Source organism: Rhinolophus hipposideros (assembly GCF_964194185.1).
Source record: "Rhinolophus hipposideros genome assembly, chromosome: 5".
Lineage (NCBI taxonomy): Eukaryota > Metazoa > Chordata > Mammalia > Chiroptera > Rhinolophidae > Rhinolophus > Rhinolophus hipposideros.
The window spans coordinates 38,247,224-38,271,600 of NC_138051.1; the positions used below are offsets into that span (position 1 = coordinate 38,247,224).

The 24,377-nt window shown below is 37.7% G+C and overlaps 1 protein-coding gene across 2 annotated transcripts in view; it reads right to left on the minus strand.

Moving 5' to 3' along the window:
- INO80 (INO80 complex ATPase subunit) overlaps positions 1-24,377 on the minus strand; it is a 108,536-nt gene that overhangs the window by 70,258 nt on the left and 13,901 nt on the right. For both annotated transcript variants that reach the window (XM_081048215.1, XM_081048214.1), the window contains exons 2-12: positions 20,929-21,114; positions 20,510-20,679; positions 20,352-20,419; positions 18,329-18,514; positions 12,154-12,274; positions 10,832-11,046; positions 5,521-5,574; positions 4,404-4,607; positions 2,460-2,655; positions 1,487-1,554; positions 441-650 (exon numbers count right to left, since the gene is read on the minus strand). In XM_081048215.1, coding sequence (XP_080904341.1) covers positions 441-650; positions 1,487-1,554; positions 2,460-2,655; positions 4,404-4,607; positions 5,521-5,574; positions 10,832-11,046; positions 12,154-12,274; positions 18,329-18,514; positions 20,352-20,419; positions 20,510-20,679; positions 20,929-21,071 — 1,635 coding nt within the window. In that variant the 5' untranslated portion in view covers positions 21,072-21,114. The remainder of the gene's footprint in view (positions 1-440; positions 651-1,486; positions 1,555-2,459; positions 2,656-4,403; positions 4,608-5,520; positions 5,575-10,831; positions 11,047-12,153; positions 12,275-18,328; positions 18,515-20,351; positions 20,420-20,509; positions 20,680-20,928; positions 21,115-24,377) is intronic.

Here is a 24,377-nt window from a genome sequence, read left to right on the forward strand (position 1 = left end):
CAACCTACTGCCCAAAAGAACCAAAATGTTAGACTTGTTCAAACAAAAGTGACTAAGAAACCCAACTTCAGCACTACTACCCACTGCTGTAATAATTCCTCTGCCAACTCCAGAGCTACAACTGTGAATCATGATATGCATGAGACGAACAGGCCAAAGCAAGTTTTTCAGCTAATTTAATTCAGGCACGAAAGCAAACAATCAGGTTTACCCAGATCACCTAAAGCAAACTATATACATGATACAAATATTCTCCAATAAAATCACCAGGTTAAAAATATAGACACATCCTTCTGACTCTTGTCAAGGATAAAGTTTTTTAAAAGGAATGAAATCTGAAACATTATCTTGTACTCATTTAAAAATACACCGAACCAATGACTTCAGAAAAACAGGTAACAAATGAAAGAGAGTGGGTACGACATAGTTCTAACATTCACCTGTTCATAGAGATTGGCCAACCAATTCATGCCTTTCAGCTGATAGCCTTTTAATTTGCCATTAAAAATTGTGGGCTGTGGAATGTCCTCACCAGCCCGAATAGATGGGTTTGCTAAGCTGTAACTCTCCCCAAACCCACTGCCAGACTTGTTTGCTGCCCGGAGGGCAGCTGCTCGACTTTCTTTTGCATCTTCATCAAATGATCTTGTCTGGAAAAGAAACATATATGAGAAGGAAAATATAAGAGGAAAAAAATTCAAAGGAAATTCACAATGACAACATATCTATTTTGTGCTAACTGAAACAAAATTTCTGATGAGCTAATTTGATACCATAGTGTATAATGAATTCAAGTATATTACTAATATTTCTAAATCAATTTAATAATTATATTAAAAATACACTTTTGACATTAAGCCTTACACATGATTACTCACTTCATCAAGGAAGTCATTAAAGTTTTCATATAAAATTTCCATGGGGTTGGTGGAGAGACAGGTCAAGTTTGTGTCTGTCTTTGACTTCAACCCTGTCAAAGTTATACTATGCAGTATATTAAACCGTGCTTTCTTAATTCAAACTAACTGCATTTTCCTTCTGATTTCATTAAATGTCACTATCTCATGAATAAATAAATTTTTACTAAAATGAAAGAAGGTACTAACTTCGAAATTTTTTTAAGGTGTGGTACAAGCTCTCTAAACAAGCAAGAATTTAGTCTTTTCACTAAACAACCATCATGCGTTTCCTACTTTATTTCCCTTGATTACTATACAAGAGGACAAAAAAAAAGACAAACTATTCTAGCTTCCATCCACACACTCCTAAATCTTACACGAATGCTTGTTTTCCCTTTTCTCAAGAATTCCTACGACTCTAAAATAGTGACAAATCCTCCCACCCAATACACAATCACTTACACAGACACACATTCACTGATGTTTTTAACTGCAAATATTAGGATTAAAGGAAGATCACGCAAGTAAAAGGTTGTGGGGTATTTCCTAGGCTCATTACAGTTTAGCTTTTCATTTTTAAGACTCACCCGAGCTTGATGAATATGGTAAGCATTTTCAGCATTCTTCAGGGCCTGAGCTTTGAAATGGTTACTGTCTGAAAAGGAAAACTTACAGATTAGCATACGTCATTAACTGAACTCGTTCAAATGTGCAATTCACCCTAACAGGTGTGGATCCCTGACACCTCCACTACACTTATCCCTGGGCCCAAGGAGGGTGAGGGAGCAGAAAGGCTCACATTACCTGACAGAGGTAATGGAAGTGGCAATGGAGGCAAAGGACTACCATGATCTCCAAGAGCCAAAGCAGCAGCTCAGAAAAACCACAGGAGATTGAGCTCCAGGCTCCCAATCCTGGGTTTCTTACACAAAGCAATGCCAAAGCCAGGAAAGCAAGACAGCAAAGATTCAAAAGTGTGATATATTTATGCTGGGTGACACTATTCCAGAAGAAGACATACAGACATGTAAAATCCCCAACAATCTGTGAAGCACACTCCTTCTCTTTTATTCTTAGCTCAACATGATCTTGATCACTATTCTCTATGAAACTCCTCTCAAACTTCATCCTAATTTCTCCTGCCCCTTGTGGTCATAAAAATACCCAAACTGAACACTCTCTTTCTTACGCTTGACTTGCATCACCAAGAACCTTGATATGTGAGATGATTTGCATGTCTCTGCTGAGACATGTTCACTGAATTCTTCTGATTCAATACCTTCTGTTTCTACTAACGAATCAAAAACATATAAAATATTCCTAAACTTACAAGATCATATAACCCCATCCTTTTCTTTTCAAATTCTTTAATAAAAGTTATTTTGTATGCACGTTTTATAGAAACAGTCATACTTTTCCTACTCCTATACAATAAATTCCCCTTTACTGACCAATATTACCTATCAGTCAAGACAAAACTTGCAAGAATTAATTTGTATAACCTTAGATAGGAAAAATCATAGGCTACCTGCTTCCTCTAACTCCTGATTCAGGACTCACCATAATCCTCCTGTGTAATGTTAACGACCACTCCTCCACCAATGTCAATCTGTCTCTGGGTAGAACTGTCTTCCAGTTTCCTTAGAATTTCTTCCTGGATCCCATCATGACCCATGTCTCGTTTGCGACTCATGAAATGGGCATACAACTCTGTCTGGGTGATTAGGAAGTTCAGTTTTCGCTGTTGCCTCTTAGCCTAAATGGGAATAAAAGTTAAAGTAAAAACAGTCACATCATCAATCATATACAAGAGGTACTCAATAGAATTCACCAAACCTATATATAGTTTGTATACAATTCCTTTACAAATTCTTTACCTTTAAAAAGGTAGAAATTGCTAAAGAACCGTTTTATAATAACCAAGTCAGTGCTACTGAAATAATAACTTTCACTTATAGTCTAATAATAACCTAAGTTTTGCTTTCTTTTACAGTATGAAATCTTTTCTCCATTAGGCTTCTGTCTAAAATGCTTATTTCTTTACTATATTAGTTTTCTATGAAGGTGATGGGATACCAACTAAATTCAAATATATTATATTTGATAACCTGACTGGTAGATACATATGTATAACTTCATTATTTTTAAAAACATAAACATGTCAGAAACTCTTCTTTACCACCAAAAGTCAAAATAAGTGACTAGGAGCTATAAATTATTCTGAAAGTTACTGCAGAAGGTATCTGAGAATAAAAAGCCAATCAAAGAGAAAACAATGCTCCCCCAAACAACCTAAAGTTCATTTGTGATGACAGCTATAAACATGAATATAGACCAAATACACACAAAGACATGTAATTTTTAAATGTGAAAAAATTTTTTAAGTTCAAAGTGCCTCTGAAATAACCTGATACAGAAAATAACCATTGTGTCAATAAACAAAATCATCAAAGTAAATAATAAAATGAGTAAACAAATGCCCCAAAAGACAAACTATATGGAATACAGTACACACAATAAATACGAAACTAAGAGTCATTATTTTGCATTATCTATTTTATAATAAAATTCCTAGAAGTGTATTCAATTTACCCTTAGATCACCTCCTCAAAAGAAAACCAACAATAAAATAAGGAAGAAGGCCAAGAATGGACACAAGTCCCAATACGCTACATAAAACTGTCCTTTCCAGTTGAGGTTTTACAGTTTTACAGCACTTGAAAGGGGGACTTAAAAAGAGAACTGGGAAAAATCTATATTCATCCTCAAAGGCCTGATAAAGGAGGGAAGATCAAAAGCTAAAGGAAGTCCCAAAGCTCTGCTTTGACAGGAGTACTACCTGCACTGAAAGAAAACATGATCCAATCCTTTGACTCTTCTTTCTCTAGACTTCAACTTTCCTTCCACTCATCCTCAGTTGTTTACTATGGCAACACAATAATGTGTCCTCCTATTCTCTCCTCTTGCTTCCCTGACCTATATACTCAGTCTACATCAGCTGACATCAGGATCAGCAAGAGTACCAGCTGCAAGTTAAAACAGCCAAGTGTGTGGGGGGGGTGAGTCTCAAAAAACTGGGCGAGTTGTCCATTGTCCCTATCTGGCCCTAAACTTGGCAACCAGCCCTGATCTTCCAACAAATCAAAACTGCAGCCAGCACCTGGAACCAACCTAAGATAAACTGCAAGCTGTTTTCTTTTTTCATTGATTTCTTTTCCTCTTCTTTTCTTTTTTTCCCCGGTCCTCCAGAAATACACAAAAGAAGAAAGCTACAAAGAATAGAGGAAATTGGCATAGAAGAGAGGTGAAGGCCAGTAAGAAGGCCTTACTAAAAAAATAAAAACAGAACTGGTTTACTGGACTAAAATCACCACCCTCAGTTATGCCTTAAAACATTTTTTTAACAATTTCACCAGTTAGACTTATAATTTATGAAGTGCCAAACCAATCTCTTGATATGGCTACCGCAATTAGTGTTTTCAAAATTTTATGCTGTGGTCCTACCTCCCGCATTTCCTCATCCAACTTCCGTTGCTCCAAGGCTTCCTTCTCTGCACGCTTACGGTGCTCCTTCTCCACCTTCTCGTACTTCTTCCAGTACAGAAGCATCTCCTTGGTGAGACGGCGGGCACGAGGCAAGGTCTCCTTACAGTTCTTCTGAGCCTGCAAGGCAGCTCGACGTACTTCCTTCATGCACTGGTGGGCGAGCTGCAGATGACACTAATGTTAGCACAACAGATAACCCATCGCCAGGGCCAGTGCTCCCTGGGCTACAAACCGCAGCAGTCCTCAATCTGTGCAGTGTACACAATCTTCTTATAGCCACATCTCTTTCTCCCCCCATCTGATTAATGTCCCTGTACAGTATTCTGACCCAGTAGCAGACCCAGGGTATCAGGGATGAGAAGTCTGCAGGCATAATGCCTTAACAGATGAAAAAAGATGTGATGGGAAATGACAGTGTTATCACAAATATTAATAATAGCTCTCGGAGTGGCCGGTTAGCTCAGTTGGTTAGAGCGCAGTGCTAATAACACCAAGGATGCCGGTTCGATCCCTGCATGGGCCGCTGTGAGCTGCGCCCTCCTTAAAAAATATATAAAATAAAATAAAAAATAACAATAGCTATCAATGCTTATTATATGCTAGGCACAATTCCAAGCTTAATGTACTCGTATATTAATCTAATCCCTTGCTCACAAAGTTGTTACCATTCTCATGTTCTAGGAAGCCAAGGATGAATACTAGCCCAGGGAAATACAACTAGTAACACTACGTCATCTGGTCCACACAACTCTCAAAGGAAGTAGAATTATTTCTCCCTATGGGAAGGTAGTAATGTCATCATTTCTTCGATGAAGAGACTGAGCACAGGAAGACTGTATGGTCTGCCCAAGGAATCAGAGCGGGCTATGATCTTACCCAAAAAGGTTCAAATACTAGAAACACGAGGAAGAGCAATTTTATGTATAAAATAGATTGAGAACATTTAGAAACTCTCAGGTACTATTAGATTCATTATCAACAGGTCACAAGTGATAAGAGCAGCAAGCATGGATCCAAAGAGCAAGAACGTATTCCAGCAAAATATAAAATGGGAAATATAAAACTGTAATTTTACCTTTCGGCTATTGGTGAGAAACAGGTTACGAGCTGAAGCTTTCTGCTTGTTGGCCTAAAATAATTAAAAACAAGATTTCATTTAGGATTCCTTTTTGAAAAGAGTGACACTGTCTCTTATTCAATTCTATGGTTAAATAATAAAACATCAAGCCATGTATATATTCAAGATACATTACAGAAAGCTGCAAAAACAGCATTAAGAAGAATAAGCTAGAGCTCTGAAAAGAACTTAAGGTTTATATTTATATTTAAGGCTTGAAATGGATGAGGAAAATGTACCAACATACCCTAACAACCCTAGCATGACCCTGATTAAAACACACTGCTTTCCAGGGCTGATCTGCAAAGAAGCTGAGATAGCAGGGCACTCAGGTACAAAAATTGTTAGGAGAAATGTCAACTAGCCTCCCAGTTTGTGATTCTAGCTCCATCTTCAGCCAGGGCAAACCTGCTGCCACTATTACTCAATTTCCACCACCACTTAAGCCTCATCTTCTCCAACAAAAAAGTCCAAGGCAGACCTAACATAAGGTGACTCAGCAACCTACAACCCAGTCTCAAGCTGCTTATCAGGTCTTCCATTTCACTTGGAAGAAAACCAAATCTCAATAAAGAAACCTGATTTCCCACGACGGTTCGTGTGATTTGGGAGAAGACACAGAAGAGGCAGAGCTGAGTGGCACCACCTGAAACCTCTGCACTAGGTGTAAAGCAGGTTTTCCCATAAATTTTCCCATCAAGAATGGTCATACATAAACTCTCCAGAAATACTTATTAATTGCTATGGGGGGAACTAGTAATTGATCAGTAGAGAAGAACCACTATACGGAGGGATCAAAGCTAAGAACACAGTACTGGGACAGATGTGTCACGTGATGTACCAAGAACACATCACTCCCCTGGTAATCCTGCCAAAAATGCATAACCCAGATCTAATCGAGAGATAACATCCTACATCCCAAATTCAGAAATATTCTACAAAATAACAGGCCCATACTCTTTAAAAAAATCACAATGTCATGAAAGATGAAGGCTGAGAAATTGTTTCAGATTAAAGGAGATTAAAGAGACATGAAAACTAACTGCAATATATAGTTCTCGATCCGATCCTGGGTTGAATCAGGAAAGAACAAAATGCTATAGAGGACATTATTGAGACAACTGATGACATTTGAATATGGTCTATGGATTACATCATTTTTATAACTTCACTGTGGTTATATATGAGATGTTCTTTTTCTTAGGAAACACACACTAAATTATTAGGAGTAAGTTTAGCACGAAGTATCAAACCTTCAAAATGGATGAGAAAAAAGTATGCATTTATGTAACAAAAGCAAATAAGGCAAACAACTGCTAAATATAAGTAAAGGATACATGGCAGTTCCTTGCATTATTCTTGCCATATATTTTTTTAAACTTTGGAACTAATTTTAGACTTACAGAAAATTTGCAAAAAATAGTACAGTTCTCTTACACATCCCCATCGCTCTCCCTAATTTTAGCATCTTATATAACCATCATACAATTATTAAGAAAGGAAATTAACACTGTCAAAATATTAATTAAACCACAGGTCTTATTTCAATGCCAACAATTTCTCCACTAATACCATTTTATTGCTCCAGGATCCTATACAGGACCCCACAAGGCATTTTGTTGCTTTTCTCCTTAGTCTCTTTCTACACGTAACTTTTCCTCAATCTTTCTTTCATGTCCTGGACCCTGTTGAAAAGCACCAATCAGTTATTCTTTAGAATGTCCCAAAATTTGTGGTTTTCTGATTTTTTTCTCAGGATTGGAATGACATGCATTTTGGCAAGAATACCAAAGATATGAAGTGTTGTCAGTGCATCACATCAAGAAGTTCATGATGTCCACGTTTATATGACTAGTGATGTTTACTTTGATCATTTGGTTAAGGTGCATTCTGCCAGTTTTCAGTACTATCCTTTGTGCTAATGTGTATGCTGGGGCAGATGCTTTGAGTCTATACAAATGGTTTCTCCTCTAACTTTTGCCCTCTAATTTTAGCATTTAACGATAAGTAGTCACAATAGCCACCGGGATATGAAATACAGTATGGGGAATATAATCAATAATGTCGTAAAGATTACATAGGGTAGCAGATGGTACTGGACTTATCAGGGAGCTCACTTCAAGGACTGCGTGGGTGCCTGACCGCTGCACTGTACACCCGAGGCTGAAGCAGAACAGTATTAAGTGTCAAACACACACACACACACACACACATATATCTCATCATGGGATGTAAAGTACAGCATAGGGGATATAGTCAATGGTATTGTAACAGCTATAGATAACGTCAGAGGGGTAGTAGATTGGGGGGGGCTATAAGTTTGTGAGGGGTATAAATGTCTATTATGTTGCTTTGCACACCTGAAACTAATAAAAATAAATAAATAAAACAAAAAAACAATGAATCCAGTCTGCAAAAATTATTACAACGGTGTCTGCATAATGATTCTCTATTTCCTTCCTTCCTTCCTTCTGAACCGCAACTTATTAATTGCAATTCCGCTGTAAGGAAGAGTTGTTCCTTCTACCTCACCATTTTGTTTATTCAATTATGGGTAACAGTATGGACACATAAATAGTTTTTATTCTATGGGTTAAAGTCCTGTGTTGTTTTTATATATTTTGCTGCTTAAATGATTCTAACTTTGAGAGGACCGGCCTGGTGGCTCAGGCGGTTAGAGCTCCATGCTCCTAACTCCGAAGGCTGCCGGTTTGATTCCCACATGGGCCAGGGGGCAATCAACCAAAAAAAAAACAAACAAACAAATGATTCTAACTTTGGCCATGAGCAGCTCCTTCAGGTTGGCTCCTGTGTTCTTTCCACAAGCCCTCCATCTCAACACAAGATGTTTAACGCTCATCTTGTATTTTCCCTGCCAAGTTCTGGAATAAACTACTTTTCAATGGAGCCCTACTTCCTTTTATTACAGAATAAAAGGTACTGAGAAATCCAAACCTGGGTGCAAGGTATTCTCATGGTTACTGGGGTGTCTGTCACTGCCCCTAGGCCCTCTCAGCAGAGAGCTAGAAAAATAAATATGTATACTAATCCCGGCAGACATACCCAACTATTAGGTTGGTGCAAAAGTAATTGCGATTTTGTAATTGTTTTTAAGCTTTTAAACCGCAATTACACTTGCACCAACCTAATTATTTCTGTAGTTATCTATCTATATGTATATGAAAAGCCGTGAAGTTATTAAACTGATGCCTCTAATTCGAATCAAACTTCACAGGTTTCATTTTAGCTTTCCCCTTTTCCTTACTCATAACTTCTTCCTCCAACAGTGAGAAACTGGCTCTCACCTGCAATTTATATTTATTTGTCCAATCCTAGTTTACATATAAAGTAGTTTCAAATTTGCTAACTCATTTTCCTATGAGAAACATTTTTACTGTGTCAATATGGCACTTACCTATACCTCTTTTGGTCTTTAGCCTTACATATCCAGTCAAAATACTATTTTCCTCAGTTACTCAGGTGCGGTTTTTTTATTCGCCACTCACTGGAACTTGATTATGTTACTCATTTCTAATACAGTTAAGTTCATTTGTTCTGTTCTTCTTCCATCTTGCCCACAAATACCCGCAACCTCTATCTCCACCTACATCATGGTTTGTTTTATTTATTTTGGGGGTATGTCAGGAGTATCTAAAACATTACTATGGTTCTAAAAGTCAGCCATACACAAGAAGATGTACTCAAAGACTCCCTTCTCATCCCTGCTACTCTGTTCCCATTCCTTGCCATTTTTCTATCCTTTTCCCACCTTCCCCCTGTAAGGAATCAATCACTTTAATTTCTGGTTTATCCTTCTGGAATTTCTTTTGCACAAACAAGCAGATATTTGTGTATTTTCTTGTATTCCTTTTTTTCTCATGAAGTGTCAGTACTCTAGATACTTGTTTTGCTTTTGTCACTTAACAGTATATTAGAAATTCATATCCATTCAGTGCTGTCCTCCTCATTCTTTCTTTTTAACAGCAGCAAAATAATCCACCGTGTAGATCTACCATTGTTTAATCCAAGCCCCATATATGGACATTTGGGTTGTTTCCACTGTTTTGCAATTACAAATAATGCTCCAATGAATAACTTTGTTTACATGTATTTTTGTATTGTTGGAGGTTTAGCTTCAGGGTGGATTCCTAGAAGTGGAAGTGCTGATTTGAAAGGTAAGTGCATATGGAGATTGTCAGATATTACCAACTTTCCCTCCAGAAGGATGTTCTCTCTAATTTGCATTTCTAGCAGCAATGAATGAGAGTGCCTATTTCCCCACAGCCTGTGATGCGTCACAAAAGGTGTGTAGGTGTTATTTAAATTTGTGTTACTCCAATAATGAGAGACTTTGACACTTTTTATTATGTTTGAGGGCCAACTTTATATCTCACTTTGTGAATTTTCTATTCATGTTGTTTTCCCATTTGTCTACTGAATTTCGGGTCCTTTTTCCCTCAATTTGTAAGAGTTCTTTATATATTAGAACTTTGATATATTAGCTAATAGATGTATTAGATAATAGCCCTTTGACCATGATATACAATGTGAATAATCTCTCGTAGTTTGCCAGTTGTCCTTTGTCAAGAAAACTTTATTTTTTGTGTAATCAAACTTATCAATATTTTATTTAGTTGCTTCTGGCTACTGAGTTACAGTTAGAAACTCTTTTCCTACACAAAGGTTAACTAGGAATGCAACTGTTTTCTTCTAGTGTCTGAATGGTTTCATTTTTCACATTGAGGTCTTTAATCCATTTGCAGTATATGTGTGAGACAGGCCTAATTTTATCTTTTTCCAAATGGTCAGCCAGCCAATTGTCCCAGCACCACTTATAAAAAGAGCAAAAAGAACACTTAATACATTTTTTTCTTGAATCATTTCCATTTTCTTCTACTGCCTATGATTATCCAATAACATCCAAATGTCTGTAAATTCTCTAAGAAACATATCTCCCCCACTTTAATTTCCTGTCAATCTCCACTGATATATGTAAGAAGACTGTGTTCCTTCCTTAAAGAAGTTTCCCTCCATTTTCTCTTTTTGTTGTTGTTGGTGGAGGAACATCACAACCATTAACTGTCTGGTGGATTCTGATCATATTTTAGCAAAATAGTTAACTAAAGAGAGTACTATTCAGCCTTCTCTTAATTTCAACAGATTCGTTTCTGCTGAGCTCCGTGAAGGCATCTAGCTCTCCCAGCTCCTCTTTAGAAGGCAGGCAGAAAAAACATTCTTGCCACAACCTACACTGGAGAGACACGCTTACCTTTGGCAGTTCCTTTTTCACGATGCTGAGCCACACTTTCCTGCGACGAGCATTAAGCTGCTCAATGGATAAGTGCTTCTTCTTGATGCCAAGAGGAGGTGCATCATGAGAAAACTTGGCAAAGACTTTGGTCTGGTGGTGGTGGCGACGAGGAGATTCTTCCGAGGAAAGTTCTTCATCCCTTCGCCTTTTTTTCTTCACTTTTTTCAACTTGGCTGCAAAGGAAACAGACTCTCAAAAGGTTGCATTTCTTTCCCTTCCACAGGAGACAGCCACAAAACCACCTCATCATTTTAAGCAAATTCAGAGTTCTTTCCTCATTCCACCTGAAGTTAGCAATGTTTATCCCTTTATCAATTCAGGCCCATGAATATTCCAAAAGGAAGATCTTACTACCTTGGAAAAGAACACTGGAGACTCCCTGATTACATGAAAGAGAAACACAGAATAAAACTTAAGAACTAAATTTCTCTTGAACCAACAATGGGAAAGGAAGCTTATAAGGTATCATGGGCTCAAGTAATGGTCAAAAGGAAAAAAAACAAAAACATTTCTACTTGATGGCAATGTAAGGGTACTAAAGACAAATAGAGGAAAAAAATACATTAGCTGATATGATGCTAAGACATGTAAAGAGAAAATCATAGATGGAACAAATTCCTAGTTAGAGGGGGAGAATGTGAAGGATGAAAAAACAGAGAAAAACAAGGAGGATGTGGGAGAAAGAAGGGAAGAAGACTAAAAAGAGTCTTTCTGAGTAGAGTTCATACCTTCAGGGGAATAAAATCTGCCTTGTACAGATAGTTTAACATTCCCTTCCTATTTCCTTCCTGATTTCCAGCTGCTTAGAGCTCAGTAAGATAGGAAAGGACACTTCCTGACAAACATGCAAAAAAATACTACATAAGATCATCAGGAGGAAATCTATTTTAAATCACCACAAAAAGCAACAATTATAATTTATCCCAAACACTTCAGGTTACTCTTCATTTTCCCTGTTCATAACGAACTTCTTCCACTCCCAGAACATTTTTAACATTTGAAGAATGTGTAGAAGAAAAAAGGAATAAACTAATCAGCTTAAAACTCTGCCTAGGAATCTATAGCTCTTCTGTCTTCATAATCCCAGCAAACATCATAAACCAAATATGAAATAAGGTTAATTAATAGAACTAGTTAGATAGGGGAGACTAGTGTTCTCCAGGTAAAGCAAATTTCTATTACATGTGTTATGTTCAAAGTCCAAATGCACCAGCAAGCCACACACAGTCCTGAAACTAAGAATGAGTAAATATGGGAGGCAGGTAGGTCAATAAGCTTACCTTTAAGTTTCTTTTCCTCCTTAAATTTCTTTTTTTTGGGTCCAAGTAGGTGACGTTGTTGCTCATAGAAAGGGTCGTATGTGGAAAGCAGGCCCGCACTGTAGTACTGGTACTGCTGCAACTGAAGCAGGCGAATAGTGATGCTTAGAAGGGCCTGTCTGTGTTCTACAGCACAACCTTTAAGTCAACTTTACTACAGAAAGCCGAGCCAGAGAAAAAACATCGCTCCTAAATACAGTATTCTTCCCATAGAATCCAACAAAGATTTAGGACATCAAAGTAAATTATTTCTTACACTTCAGAGCAAAATAGGTTCAGAGAACATTTGAGATTTTGCTTCCCAGCAATGTCATCAGTTTGGCTCAAATAAATTCTTAAAACTAAAAAATAAAAGCAACAACAAAAACCAAAATAGGTTCATAGGCTATGCACATGTGAAGTCGCCGGAAATAATTTAAGGAAAACCCTTCATTGCTTCTGAATCTCCACCAAAATATTTAGTCCTGACACATATTTGAGAGATGCAATTCTTTGCAGAAAGAGTTCCTCTTGGAAATCATCAACAAGAAATAAATCAAATTTCTATTACCAACAGGTTCTCAGGTTTACTAACGTTTCTGATGCCTGCTATTCTGGCTTATAGTCTTATATTTGGTTTTAATAGTCACCAGACATCCCAATTCTTCAGTCTTTCAAGTCTTTTCTTGAAACAACTGAGTTGTCTACCTCTTCATCTCCTACTGAGTCTGACAATATCATGGATAGTGCCTATGTTGCCAGAGTTCTCACATGAGTAATCTATTTCTTTCTTTCCAGGGAGTAGTTAATCCTTTCAAACATTTCATTTAAATTGATCACCAGAGCTCATATCAATTCCATCGCACTAGTTACTGATGGATAAATATGAATATAAATTAAAAATTAAGTAGTCCACTCTTGAATCTCTTTTCTGGGTTACAGCCAAATGAACTGTCCAAGCACTGAAACTAGGATAGAATAGTGACATGGAGAACTATTACAAGGTCCTCTGTCAATGGTCAAATTTAAGTGAGCATTCATCAAGCTGTATACTTAAAATCTGTGAACTTTCCTACCCTGTTTCCCCGAAAATAAGACCTAGCCAGACAATCAACTATAATGTGTCTTTGGATCAAAAATTAATATGAAAACCGGTATTATATTACATTATATTACATGAGACCCAGTCTTATATTATAGTAAAATAAGACTGGGTCTTATATTAATTTTTGCTCCAAAAGATGCATTAGAGCTGATTGTTCAGCTAGGTCTTATTTTCGGAGAAACATGGTATATGTATGTTTTACTTCAATTAAAAAACAACAGGAGTTCTAGTCAAGATGGCAGAGTAGGTAAACTCTGTGTTACCTCCTCTCCTGACCACATCAAAATTACAATTTAACTACAGAACAACCATCATTGAGAATCACTTGAAGTCTAGCTGAACCGAACCCTTCAACTAAGGACACACAGAAGAAGCTACCTAGAGACTGGAAGGGCAGAGACGCCGAATGCGTTGGTCGCACAACCACGTGTGACCACTGAAAATCTGGAAGCACATCTTCGCTGCAGAAGTTCCCCCAGAAGAGTAAGGGGTCCCAGCCTCACACCAGGCTCCCCAGCACAGGGTTTCAGTGCCAGGAGAGAAGTCTCCATAACTTCTGGTGGTGGAAAACAGCGGAGATTGTGGCTGAGTGAGACTAAGGCGGCTGCAGCCCCAGGTGCTCCCCTTAAAGGGCCCATGCATGGACTTACTTGCTGAAGGACTCACTTACACTAAGCTCCAGTGCTGGGGCAGCAGTTCGAAAGGCGCCGGGGACATATGGGGAGCAACTGAGTTGTCTACCTTCAGGACAAATGCTGGAAGAACAGCTCTCTCACGGATGGAGGAGCTGGTGGAAGCCATCGCTTCTTTGCTGAGCCCTCCCCCTTCTGGCATGCAAACACAGGCAGCTGCCATATATGAGTTTCCATCAACTTGGCCACACCATTTGTTCACCTGGTGATTCTGAGACCCCACACCACAAAACTTTCAGGCCCAGCCAAGCTGCTTCCACTGACTTATCCTTAAAAACAGCCTGTCTTGGTTCATGCTACAGACATTCCTAAATCTCTCAAAAGCTCACAAAACCCAAACAAGCAGCATCTGGCTTCAATGTATCCTATACTTCCAGTGGAGCAGCCGTAAGCCCAGTACTAGCAACAGCCAGCCTTGGTTCATGGCTTGGTCTCTCAAGGCACCTCCCAGCAACAGCACGGGAGGTAGCCATCTGCAGAATGGTTTGAGGCTCATGCAGTGTGGTCCTGGACAGGGCACAGGCTGCAGCTAAACTTGGCCTTCCCTTCCCAAGAGGCCCCAGGCCTGCCCAGTGGCCAGCTTCAGACCAAGCCGGAGCATTGCCCAGCTGCCTCCAAGGATGACATACCCAAAGGGCCAACTGGGCAGGCACCAGAGCCATGCTAAAATGAATCCAGCTTCATAGCATCAGTCCCTGAACCACAACTCCTCCACTATAGTCACAGCCAGTCCTCACAAACAATGAACCCGAGGGTTAATCCCTCCCACTGCCAAGCAAACAGCAGCCAAAGCTCAACTACAACAGGAGGGCACACACAATCCACACTAGAGACACATCTGGTGTACTTGGCTCTGATGACTGCACCACCGTGCCCACAGAACACCTACTACATAAGGCCACTCCACTAAGACCAGGAGACATAGCAGCCCTACCTAATATAAAGAAACAAACACAGGGAAGCAGTTAAAATGAGGGGACAAAGAAACATATCCCAAATAAAAGAACAGAACAAAGCTCCAGAAAAAGAACTAAACAAAATGAAGAAAAGCAATCTACCAGATGCAGAGTTCCAAATACCGGTTATAAAGATGATCAACGATCTCAGGGAGAACTTCAACAGAGATAGGAAACATAAATATGGAGATAGAAAAAAACAAACAAACAAAAAATAACCAGTCAGAAATAAAGAATACAACAACTGAAATGAAGAATACATTATAGGAAATTAAGAGTAGATTAGATGAAGCAGAGGATCAAATCAGCAATTTAGAAGATAAGGTAGCAAAAACACTCAATCAGAACAGCAAATAGAAAAAAGAATCCAAAAAAATTAGGACAGTTTAAGGGGCCTCTGGGACAACAAGCATACCAACATTTGCATCATTGGGGTACCAGTAGGAGGAGAGAGCAAGAAATCGAAAACCTATTTGAAGAAATAATGACGAAAACTTCCCTAACCTGGTGAAGTACATGGATATTCCAGCCCAGGAAACAGGGTCCCAAACAAGATGAACCTAAATAGGCCCACACCAAGACACATCATAATTAAAACGCCAAAAGGTAAAGACAAAGAGAGAATGTCAAAAGAAGCAAGAGAAAAACAGCTGTTACTTACAAGGGAGCTCCCATAAGACTGTCAGCTGATTTCTCAACAGAAACTTTGCATGCCAGAAGGGATTGGTAGGAAATATTCAAAGTGATGAAAAGCAAGAACCTTCAACTAAGATTACTCTACCCAACAAACTATCATTTAGAATCGAAGGACAGATAAAGAGCTTCCCAGACAAAAAAAGCTAAAGGAGTTTGTCACCACCAAACCAGTATTACAAGGATTGTTAAAAGGATTTAAGACACACACACACACACAAAATCTAAAATATGAATAAAATGGCAATAACTGCATATCTAGCATATCTATCAACAATCACTTTAAATGTAAATGGATTAAATGTTCCTATCAAAAGACATAGAGTGGATGAATGAATAAGAAAACAAGACCCATACACATGATGACTACAATAGAGACTCTCACTTCAGATCAACAGACACACAAAAACTGAAAGGGAAAAGATATTCCATGAAAACAGAAATGAAAAAAAAAAAGCTGGGGTAGCAATACTTATACCAGAAAAAATAGACTTTAAAACAAAGGCTATAACAAGAAACAAAGAAGGACCCAGTAATCCCACTTCTGGGTATTTATCTGAAGAAACCCAAAATGCTACTTCATTTTGAAGTAAGGCATTTTGAAGGAAGGCAACGTGTGCAGCCATATGCTCACTGCAGCATTATTTACAAAAGCCAAGATATGAAGACAACCTGGGTGTCTGTCTGTGGAAGAATGGATAAAGAGAAGCTGGTACATATATACAACAGAATGTTACTCAGCCATAAAAACAATGAAATCTTGCCATCTGCAACATGGATGGACCTGGAGGATATTGTGCTTAGTGTAGTACCTCAGACAGAGAAAGACAAATGTCGTATGATTCACTTATAAGTGGACTCTAAAGAACAAAATAAATAAATGAAACATAAACAAACTCATAATACAGAGAACATTTTGACGGTTGCCAGATGGGAGGGGTTTTGGGGGGTGAGTGAAAAAGGAGAAGAAATTAACAAGTACAAATTTTGGTTGTTACATAGTAGTCATGGGGATGTGAAGTAAAACATAGGAAATATAGTCAATGATATGGTAATAGCTATGCATAGTGCCATGTAGGTACTAGACTAGTCAGGGGGATCACTTCTTAAATCATATGTCAAACCACTATGCTCTACACCTGAAATTAATATAAAATAATATTGAATGTCAACTGTAATTGAAAAATTTTTAAAGGCGGGGGAAGGTGAAGGTGAATAAGAGGTTCAAATTTCCAGGTATGAAACAAATAAATCTCGGGGATGTAATGTAGAGCACAGGAAATATAGTGAATAATATTGCGATAGTGTGGTACAGTGTCAGATGGTTGCTGGACTCATCATGATGATCACTTTTTTAGGTCTATAAATGTTGACTAACTATGGTACACACCTGAAACTAATATAACATTGTATCTTAGGTATATTTTAATAAAAATCTTTAAAAAATAAAAATGAAAAAATAACAAATATTTCAAGCACCAAGTGCCTTAGCACCGTATCTTGAGGAACTCTTTGTCTTAATCAAAAGTCAGATATCTTACTGTTTATCACTACTACAGGTTTATAGACTTTAGCATATTACTCAAAGCTTTCTGAACTAACTTTGGACCTCAACTAATCACTGAAATGTTTTTAGATCTTCAAATATGCTATTGTTCATTATGTATAAAGTGCCACATTTCTGTCAAAAATCAGAAGGCTCTGATAACAGCATTCCAATAGCTGTCACTTAAAATTATCATCAATCTAAGACTAGTATGTGAAGAAAGGGTGGTTTTTCAAGATAGAACTTTCAAACAGCAACTATATTAAAAAACAACCACTTGATTTAAAAAGGTGCAGCCATTGGGGCCGGCCCGGTGGCTCAGGTGGTTAGAGCTCCATGCTCCTAACTCCGAAGGCTGCCGGTTCGATTCCCACATGGGCCAGTGGGCTCTCAAAAAAAAAAAAAAAAAAAAAGGTGCAGCCACTTTGGAAAACAGTCTGGCAGTTCCTTAAAAGGATTAAGCATAAAATTACCATACAATCCAGTGATTCCTCTCCCAGATATTATACCCAACAGAAATGAAAACTTGTACTCAAATCTTCATGGTAGCATTACTCAAATTAGCCAAAAAGTAAAAACAACTCACTACCAATAGCAATGATTCATAACAGCCAAAAAGTACAAACAATCCAATTAGTTCATCAACTAATGCACGGATAAATAAAATGTGGTATGTCCATACAATGGAAAGTTATTGGCAATAAAAAGAACCGAAGTACTGATATAGGCTACACAAAAATGAACCTTGAAAGCACTATGCTAAGTGAGAGAAGCTGAACACATAGGACATGCTGTTCCATTTGTATGAAGTACCTAGAACAGACACATTCACAGACAAATGATGGGCTGATGGCTGCCTGGGGCTGAGATGAATGGAGACAATGAGAGGTAACAGCTAACAGGAGTGGGCTTGCTTCTGAGGGTGAGAAAACATTCTGGAATCAGACAGTGATGGTAGTTACAACTCTGAATATATCAAAAACCACTGAACTGCGCACCTTAAAAGGCTGAATTTTTTTGGTATGTGCAATATAGTTCAATAAAGCTGTCATCAGAACCACCACCACCATCTAAATATGAAGTTAAAATAAAGTATCTTCCATTACTATAACCCAGAGGGCAAATACCCCGTATGAAGTTCTAAGATTTCTCCCGAAACTCTCACCTCTTTGTCTTTACTGTACTTATTCTGGTGAAGTTTCTTGTATTTGTGCAGCCGCAACATGTTATGAAGTTCTTCTCTACTGAGATTGAGTTCTTCTTCCTCTTCTTCTTCCTCTTCTTCTTCTTCTTCATCATTGTCTTCACTCTGAGACTCTGCCTCACTGGACTCATCACTTAGCAGAATGCTCTGAAAAAGGGAGGAAATGGAAATGGAGTTTCTGCTATGAAGCAATTCATTTTATAATACAAGCATTTTCCCCCATCCCCAAACAATGGCAAAAATAGCTGGAGGGCAGTCATTCCAGTTTCCCTTATACTTGTCTTTACCAATTCAACTGAAAAACAAAACGATACCAATTAAACTCAGTGGGCACAAATTGAAGAGCACTAAAACATGGGAAATGCTTTACTATAAACATCAACAAGGCTAGATTTTACTTCACTATACATAAGTACTTCACTATACATAAGATAGTTAACTAAATGTCAAATACTACGGCAAAAAAAAACCAACCTAAAAACAAAAAAAAATTATCTATAAGATATAAAGAAATACAGAAAGCAGGCCGTGATGACTAATAAGAGAAACAAGCCCCAAATCTACTAATAAACGCATAAACAAAATGTGGTTATTATCCAGATAATGAAATATTATTCATCCATAAAAAGGAATAAAGTACTGATATGTGCCACAATGTGAATGAACCTTGAAAATGTTATGCTAACTGAAAGAAGCCAGACACAAAAGGTAATGTATTACATGATTCCATTTATATGAAATGTCCAGAATAGGCAAATCCATACAGACAGAAGACAGATTAGTGGTTGCCAGGGGCTGGGGATGCAGAGAATAGGGAATGACTGTCAATAAGTACAAAGGTTTCCTTTGGGAGTGATGAAAACAGTCTGGAATTAGATAGTGGTGATGGCTGCACACAAAACTTTATGAATATACTAAAAATCACCAAATTATACTTACAAATGGGTAGATTTTATGTCATGTGAATTACATATCTGAATTTTTTAACATGGGATGGCTAAACACAAAGATTTCTGCACTCCCAACAGCTCACTGATATGAAGCAAATCAGGTCTTTTACACGTGAGTTTTTTAAAGGGCTTAGTGAGAATCATAAGAGTATTCTTTAAGTTACTTTGGTCTCTTCACAAGAAAAATATGAAGTAGAGAAATAATTAGTTTCAATAGAAGAAATGCTATCCTTAACTCAGTTTGGCCAATGACAGTAATCTTCTAAGAGTATAGAGCAGGTTATACCACTCTCTTGCTTATTGGAGTTATACCACTCCAATAGCGTACCCCTGGAGACTGAAATACAAACTCCTTAACATGGTGGACAAGGCCCTAAGTGATGAGGCTCTGACGTCATCTTCTACCATCCCCTCAACTCACTGTGCTCCAGCCACACCAGCCCTCTTTCTCCGGCAAACAAACCAAGTTGCTTCCTTTCTCAGGACTTTTGCAGTTCTTCCTTCTCATAGAAACGTATCTTAAACTTTCACCTAGCTCTCTGATCATTCAGAAATCAGTTGAAATGTTACCTCTTTAAAGAAGTCATATTTATTTATTTGTTCCCAGGCTTACTCACTGCCCCCCTCCATCACGATGTAAGCTCCACAGGGCAAGAACCCTGTCTGTCTACAACAGTAGCTGGCATGTAATGCGCTCAGTCAACATGTGGTGACTGAACAAAGTACTCAGGGACAGATGAAAAGTAGATTAATAATCCTGATTACAATGTGAGCCAGTGAGCGCAAGGATCTTATCTGATCAATATTTGTACTCCCTTGCTCTGCACAATGCTTTGGACTCAACAATGGCTGCTAAAATGAACTTCATTGAGTCCGCTAGATTTTTCTCTAACTCTCCCAAAAACCACACCCAGAATAAAAGACTTATATCTAGAAAAATCTCTGCCAGTCTGCCAGAATGAATCAATATCCTTTCCATTTTACTTGTAATTGTAGTAGGTTATCTGAATCATGAACATTCTGCTTTCTCTTACCTTTAGCCACTTTCTGCTTTTCTTCAACTTAGAGAAGTTATATAAATTCCCTTTGTCAGATTTTGATTCTGTGTAAAGAAACATAAAGAATAATAAAATGAAGGGTGACTGCCTCAACAGAACTGACAGTCCAAAGAGGGATCTCATGCCACACTGACCTGACTGGAGAACTCCATTCAGTGAGTATGTGTTTAACATTCCAGAACTGCTTGCTCCAGAAGTTTCACCGAGCAATGAATTTGGAGGTTCTTCCTTAACTTGTATTAAGGGATCCCCAGACTGGGGCAATAAAGGATTACTGTCATCCAGTCCATCTTCACTTTCATCACTATAAATTGAAGAATGGTGAATCCACAGTCAGAGCTGATCCAGCAAAATATTATAATTTATGGTTGGTAGACTTAACATTTTATAGAAGAAATTGATCCTTTGAATAAACTGACTGTTTTATTTAAAAGGGAAAAAAATACCAAACAGGCCAAGAATCGTAAAATATTTGAACCCTAAAATCTACAGGGATAAAGGGAATCAGAAATATGGTCAAACATTATTATACTGGGAATATGGACTTGCATACCTAGAAATATTCCTATTGAAGATGGCTGATGTTTGTCGCAGGAAATGGTCCAACCGGAGGGCCCTCTCCAAGTACTGAAGATAGAGGGGCTTTGCCAGCTCAGTGCAGCCGCCATCGTCCCCGGCACCCAACTCCGAGGCCATAGAACAAATCTGTCTTCATGCACAAAGGTCTCCGACTGCACGGCTGTAGAATGGAGATAAGTAGTGAAAGATGAAATGCTATTCATTCTCCCTTTATCTTGACTGCTTACTGTCAATGTGAAGAGAAATCAGACCTTGTAGAACACAGGTGAGAAGAGAGCAGTCTGTAAAAAGATCATGATAAAACTCTCAATAGGCATTGCCTTCTAATGCAAAGGCAGATGTGAAAAGGATGAGAAGAATATCAAAATACAGAAACACTGTCATACGTTGTAATGGAAATTCATGTACTTCTTTGAAACAGTTCCTTAAAATTGTTACCTACTTCTCTTTTGCCCTACAATGAACAATACATCAATCCAAATCTATAAAAGTTCACTGTTATACACCTCACAGAGGAGCTCGCCACATTGTACTCAGCATCTGCTTCAAAACAGCCGCTCCCTTTTTCCATTTTGTATTTACATTTGTACGTATATGTGAGGTAGTCCATTGACAAGAGGATATATTGGCAGAATATTTTACAATCCCTGGTAAATATGCCATATAATGTTTAGAAATGATTTAAAAAACTGAAGCAAAGAGAATAAAAGTGAGGATGAGAAACACAGGTACAGCCTGAGCAATCTCTTTGCTACCTTAAGTTGTTAAAGACAATGTCTTTACTAGAGGCAAAAATGTAACCATTTCCCATTTATCATGTAACATCTCCTGCTTATTATCTTTAAAGAGTTACCAGGCTAAGCCAGGATTAAATAATGAAATAACATAAAGCAATGAGCCCACCATCTCACATACAATTATTCAATAAATGGTAAATTACATTTTAAAAGTTCATAATCTAACAAACTAAGGTATAAGCTTTAAAAGAAACCATAACATCTTTATCTTGAGTTGTTTTCTTGTATTATCAGTGTAAAATTTCCTAATATAATCTTTCTACATAAGGGAATATAAAAAGTTCTCCCCCTATTGAACTATCGATTCAACACAATCCCTATCAAAATCCCAGCAGGCTGCTGCTGCTTTTCTCAGAAGTGAGTAAGCTGATTCTTACATTTACATGGAAACAACAAAATAAGAAAAGCTGAACTAATTTTGAAAAAAAACAGGGTTGGATGATATATACTTCCTGATTTTAAAACATATTATAAAGCTACAGTAATCAGGACAGTGTGGTACTGGCATGAGGATAACCATGTAGATCAATGGAAATAAACTCTTACATTTATGGTCAATTAATTTTTTTATTCTAAAAGCATTTTTATTTTTATTAAAACTTTTTTTGTATTTTTAGATTACAGTTGACATTCAGTATTATATTAGTTTCAGACGTACAGCATTGTGGTTAGACATTTATATAACTTACAAAGTGATTCCCCCAATAATTCTACTACCCACCTGACACCATACACAGTTACTACAATATTATCGAATATTCCTTATGCTGCATTTTACATCCCGGTGACTATTTTGTAACTGCCAATTTGTACCTTTTAATCTCCTCACCCTTTTCACCCATTCCCCCAATTCCCCCTCACATATGGCAACCATTAGTTGGTTCTCTGTATCTGAGTTTGTTTTGTTTATTTTGCTTTTTAAGATTCCACACGTAAGTGAAGTCATATGGTATTTGTATGTCTGTGACTTATTTTACTTAGTATAATACCGTCCAGGTCCATCCATGTTGTCACAAATGGTAAGATTTCATTCTTTTCTTATGGCCCAGTAATATACTATTGTATATATGTACCACCTCTCCCTTATGCAGTCGTTGGATATCGTCTTTATCTATCAATGGACACTTAGTAGGTTGCTTTCATACCTTGGCTATTGTAAAGAATGCTGCAATGAACATAAGGATACATGTATCTTTTCAAATTAGTGTTTTGGATTTCTTTGGATAAATACCCGGAAGTGAGACTGCTAGGTCATATGGTAGTTTTATTTTTAATTTTTTGAGGAACCTCCAAACTGTTTTCCACAGTGACTGCACCAATTCGCAATCCCACCAACAGTGTACAAGGGTCCCCTTTTCTCCACATCCTCGCCTACACTTCTTTGTTGATTTATTGGTAATAGCCATTCTGTCAGGTGTGAGGTGGTAACTCATTGTGGTTTTAAATTTCATCTTTCTGATGACTGGTGATGTTGAGCATCTTCTCATATGTCTATCAGCCATCTGTATGTCCTCTTTGGAGAAATGTCTATTCAGGTCCCCGGTCCGTTTTTAAATGAGTGTTTGTTTTTTTGTGTGCTATGTTGTATGAGTTCTTTATATATTTTTGATATTAACGCCTTATCAGATGTATCATTGGCAAATATTTTCTCATTCAGTAGGCTGTCTTTTCATTTTGTTGGTTTCCTTTGCTGTACAAAACCTTTTTAGTTTCATGTAGTCCTATTTGTTTACTTTTTCTTTTGTTTCTCTTGCCCGAGACGACATATTATAAAAAAAAGTTACTAAGAGAGATGTCAAAGAGTTTACTGCCTATGTTTTCTTCTAGGAGGTTTATGGTTTCGGGTCTTACATTTAAGTCCTTAATCCATTTTGAGTTTATTCTTGTATATAGTGTAAGAAAGTGATCTAGTTTCAATTTTTTGCATATATCTGTCCAGTTTTTCCAACATCATTTACTGAAAAGACTGTCTTTACTCCAGTGTATATTCTCGCCTCTTTTGCCATAAATTAACCACATAGATGTGGGTTTATTTCTGGGCTCTTTATTCTGTTCCATTGATCAATGTGGCTGTGTTTATACCAGTACCATGCTGTTTGATTACTGCAGTCGTGTAGTACAGTTTGATATTAGGTCACATGATGCATCCAACTTTCTTCTTTTTCAAAATAGCTTTACCTATTTGTAGTCTTTTGTAATTCCATATAAATTTTAGGATTATTGGGCGACTGGTTGGTTCTGTTGGTTAGAGAGCAATGCTCATAGCTCATAACACCAATGTCGTCGGTTCGATTCCCACATGGGCCAGTGAGATGCACCCTCCACAACTAGATTGAAAACAATGACTTGACTTGGAGCTGATGGGTCCTGGAAAAACACTGTTCCCCAATAAATAAATAAAAATTAGGATTATTTGTTCCAGTTCTGTGCAAAATGCCATTTGCATTTTGATAGGGACTGCACTGAATCTATAGATTGCTTTAGGTAGTATAGACATTTTAACAATGTTAACTTTTCCTATTCATGAACACAGTGTATGCTTCCATGATGAATATCGTCATATAAAATTTAATGCTTCTAACTACCCACAAAGAAAAGTCCAGGCCAACAGCTGTGCTGGTGAATT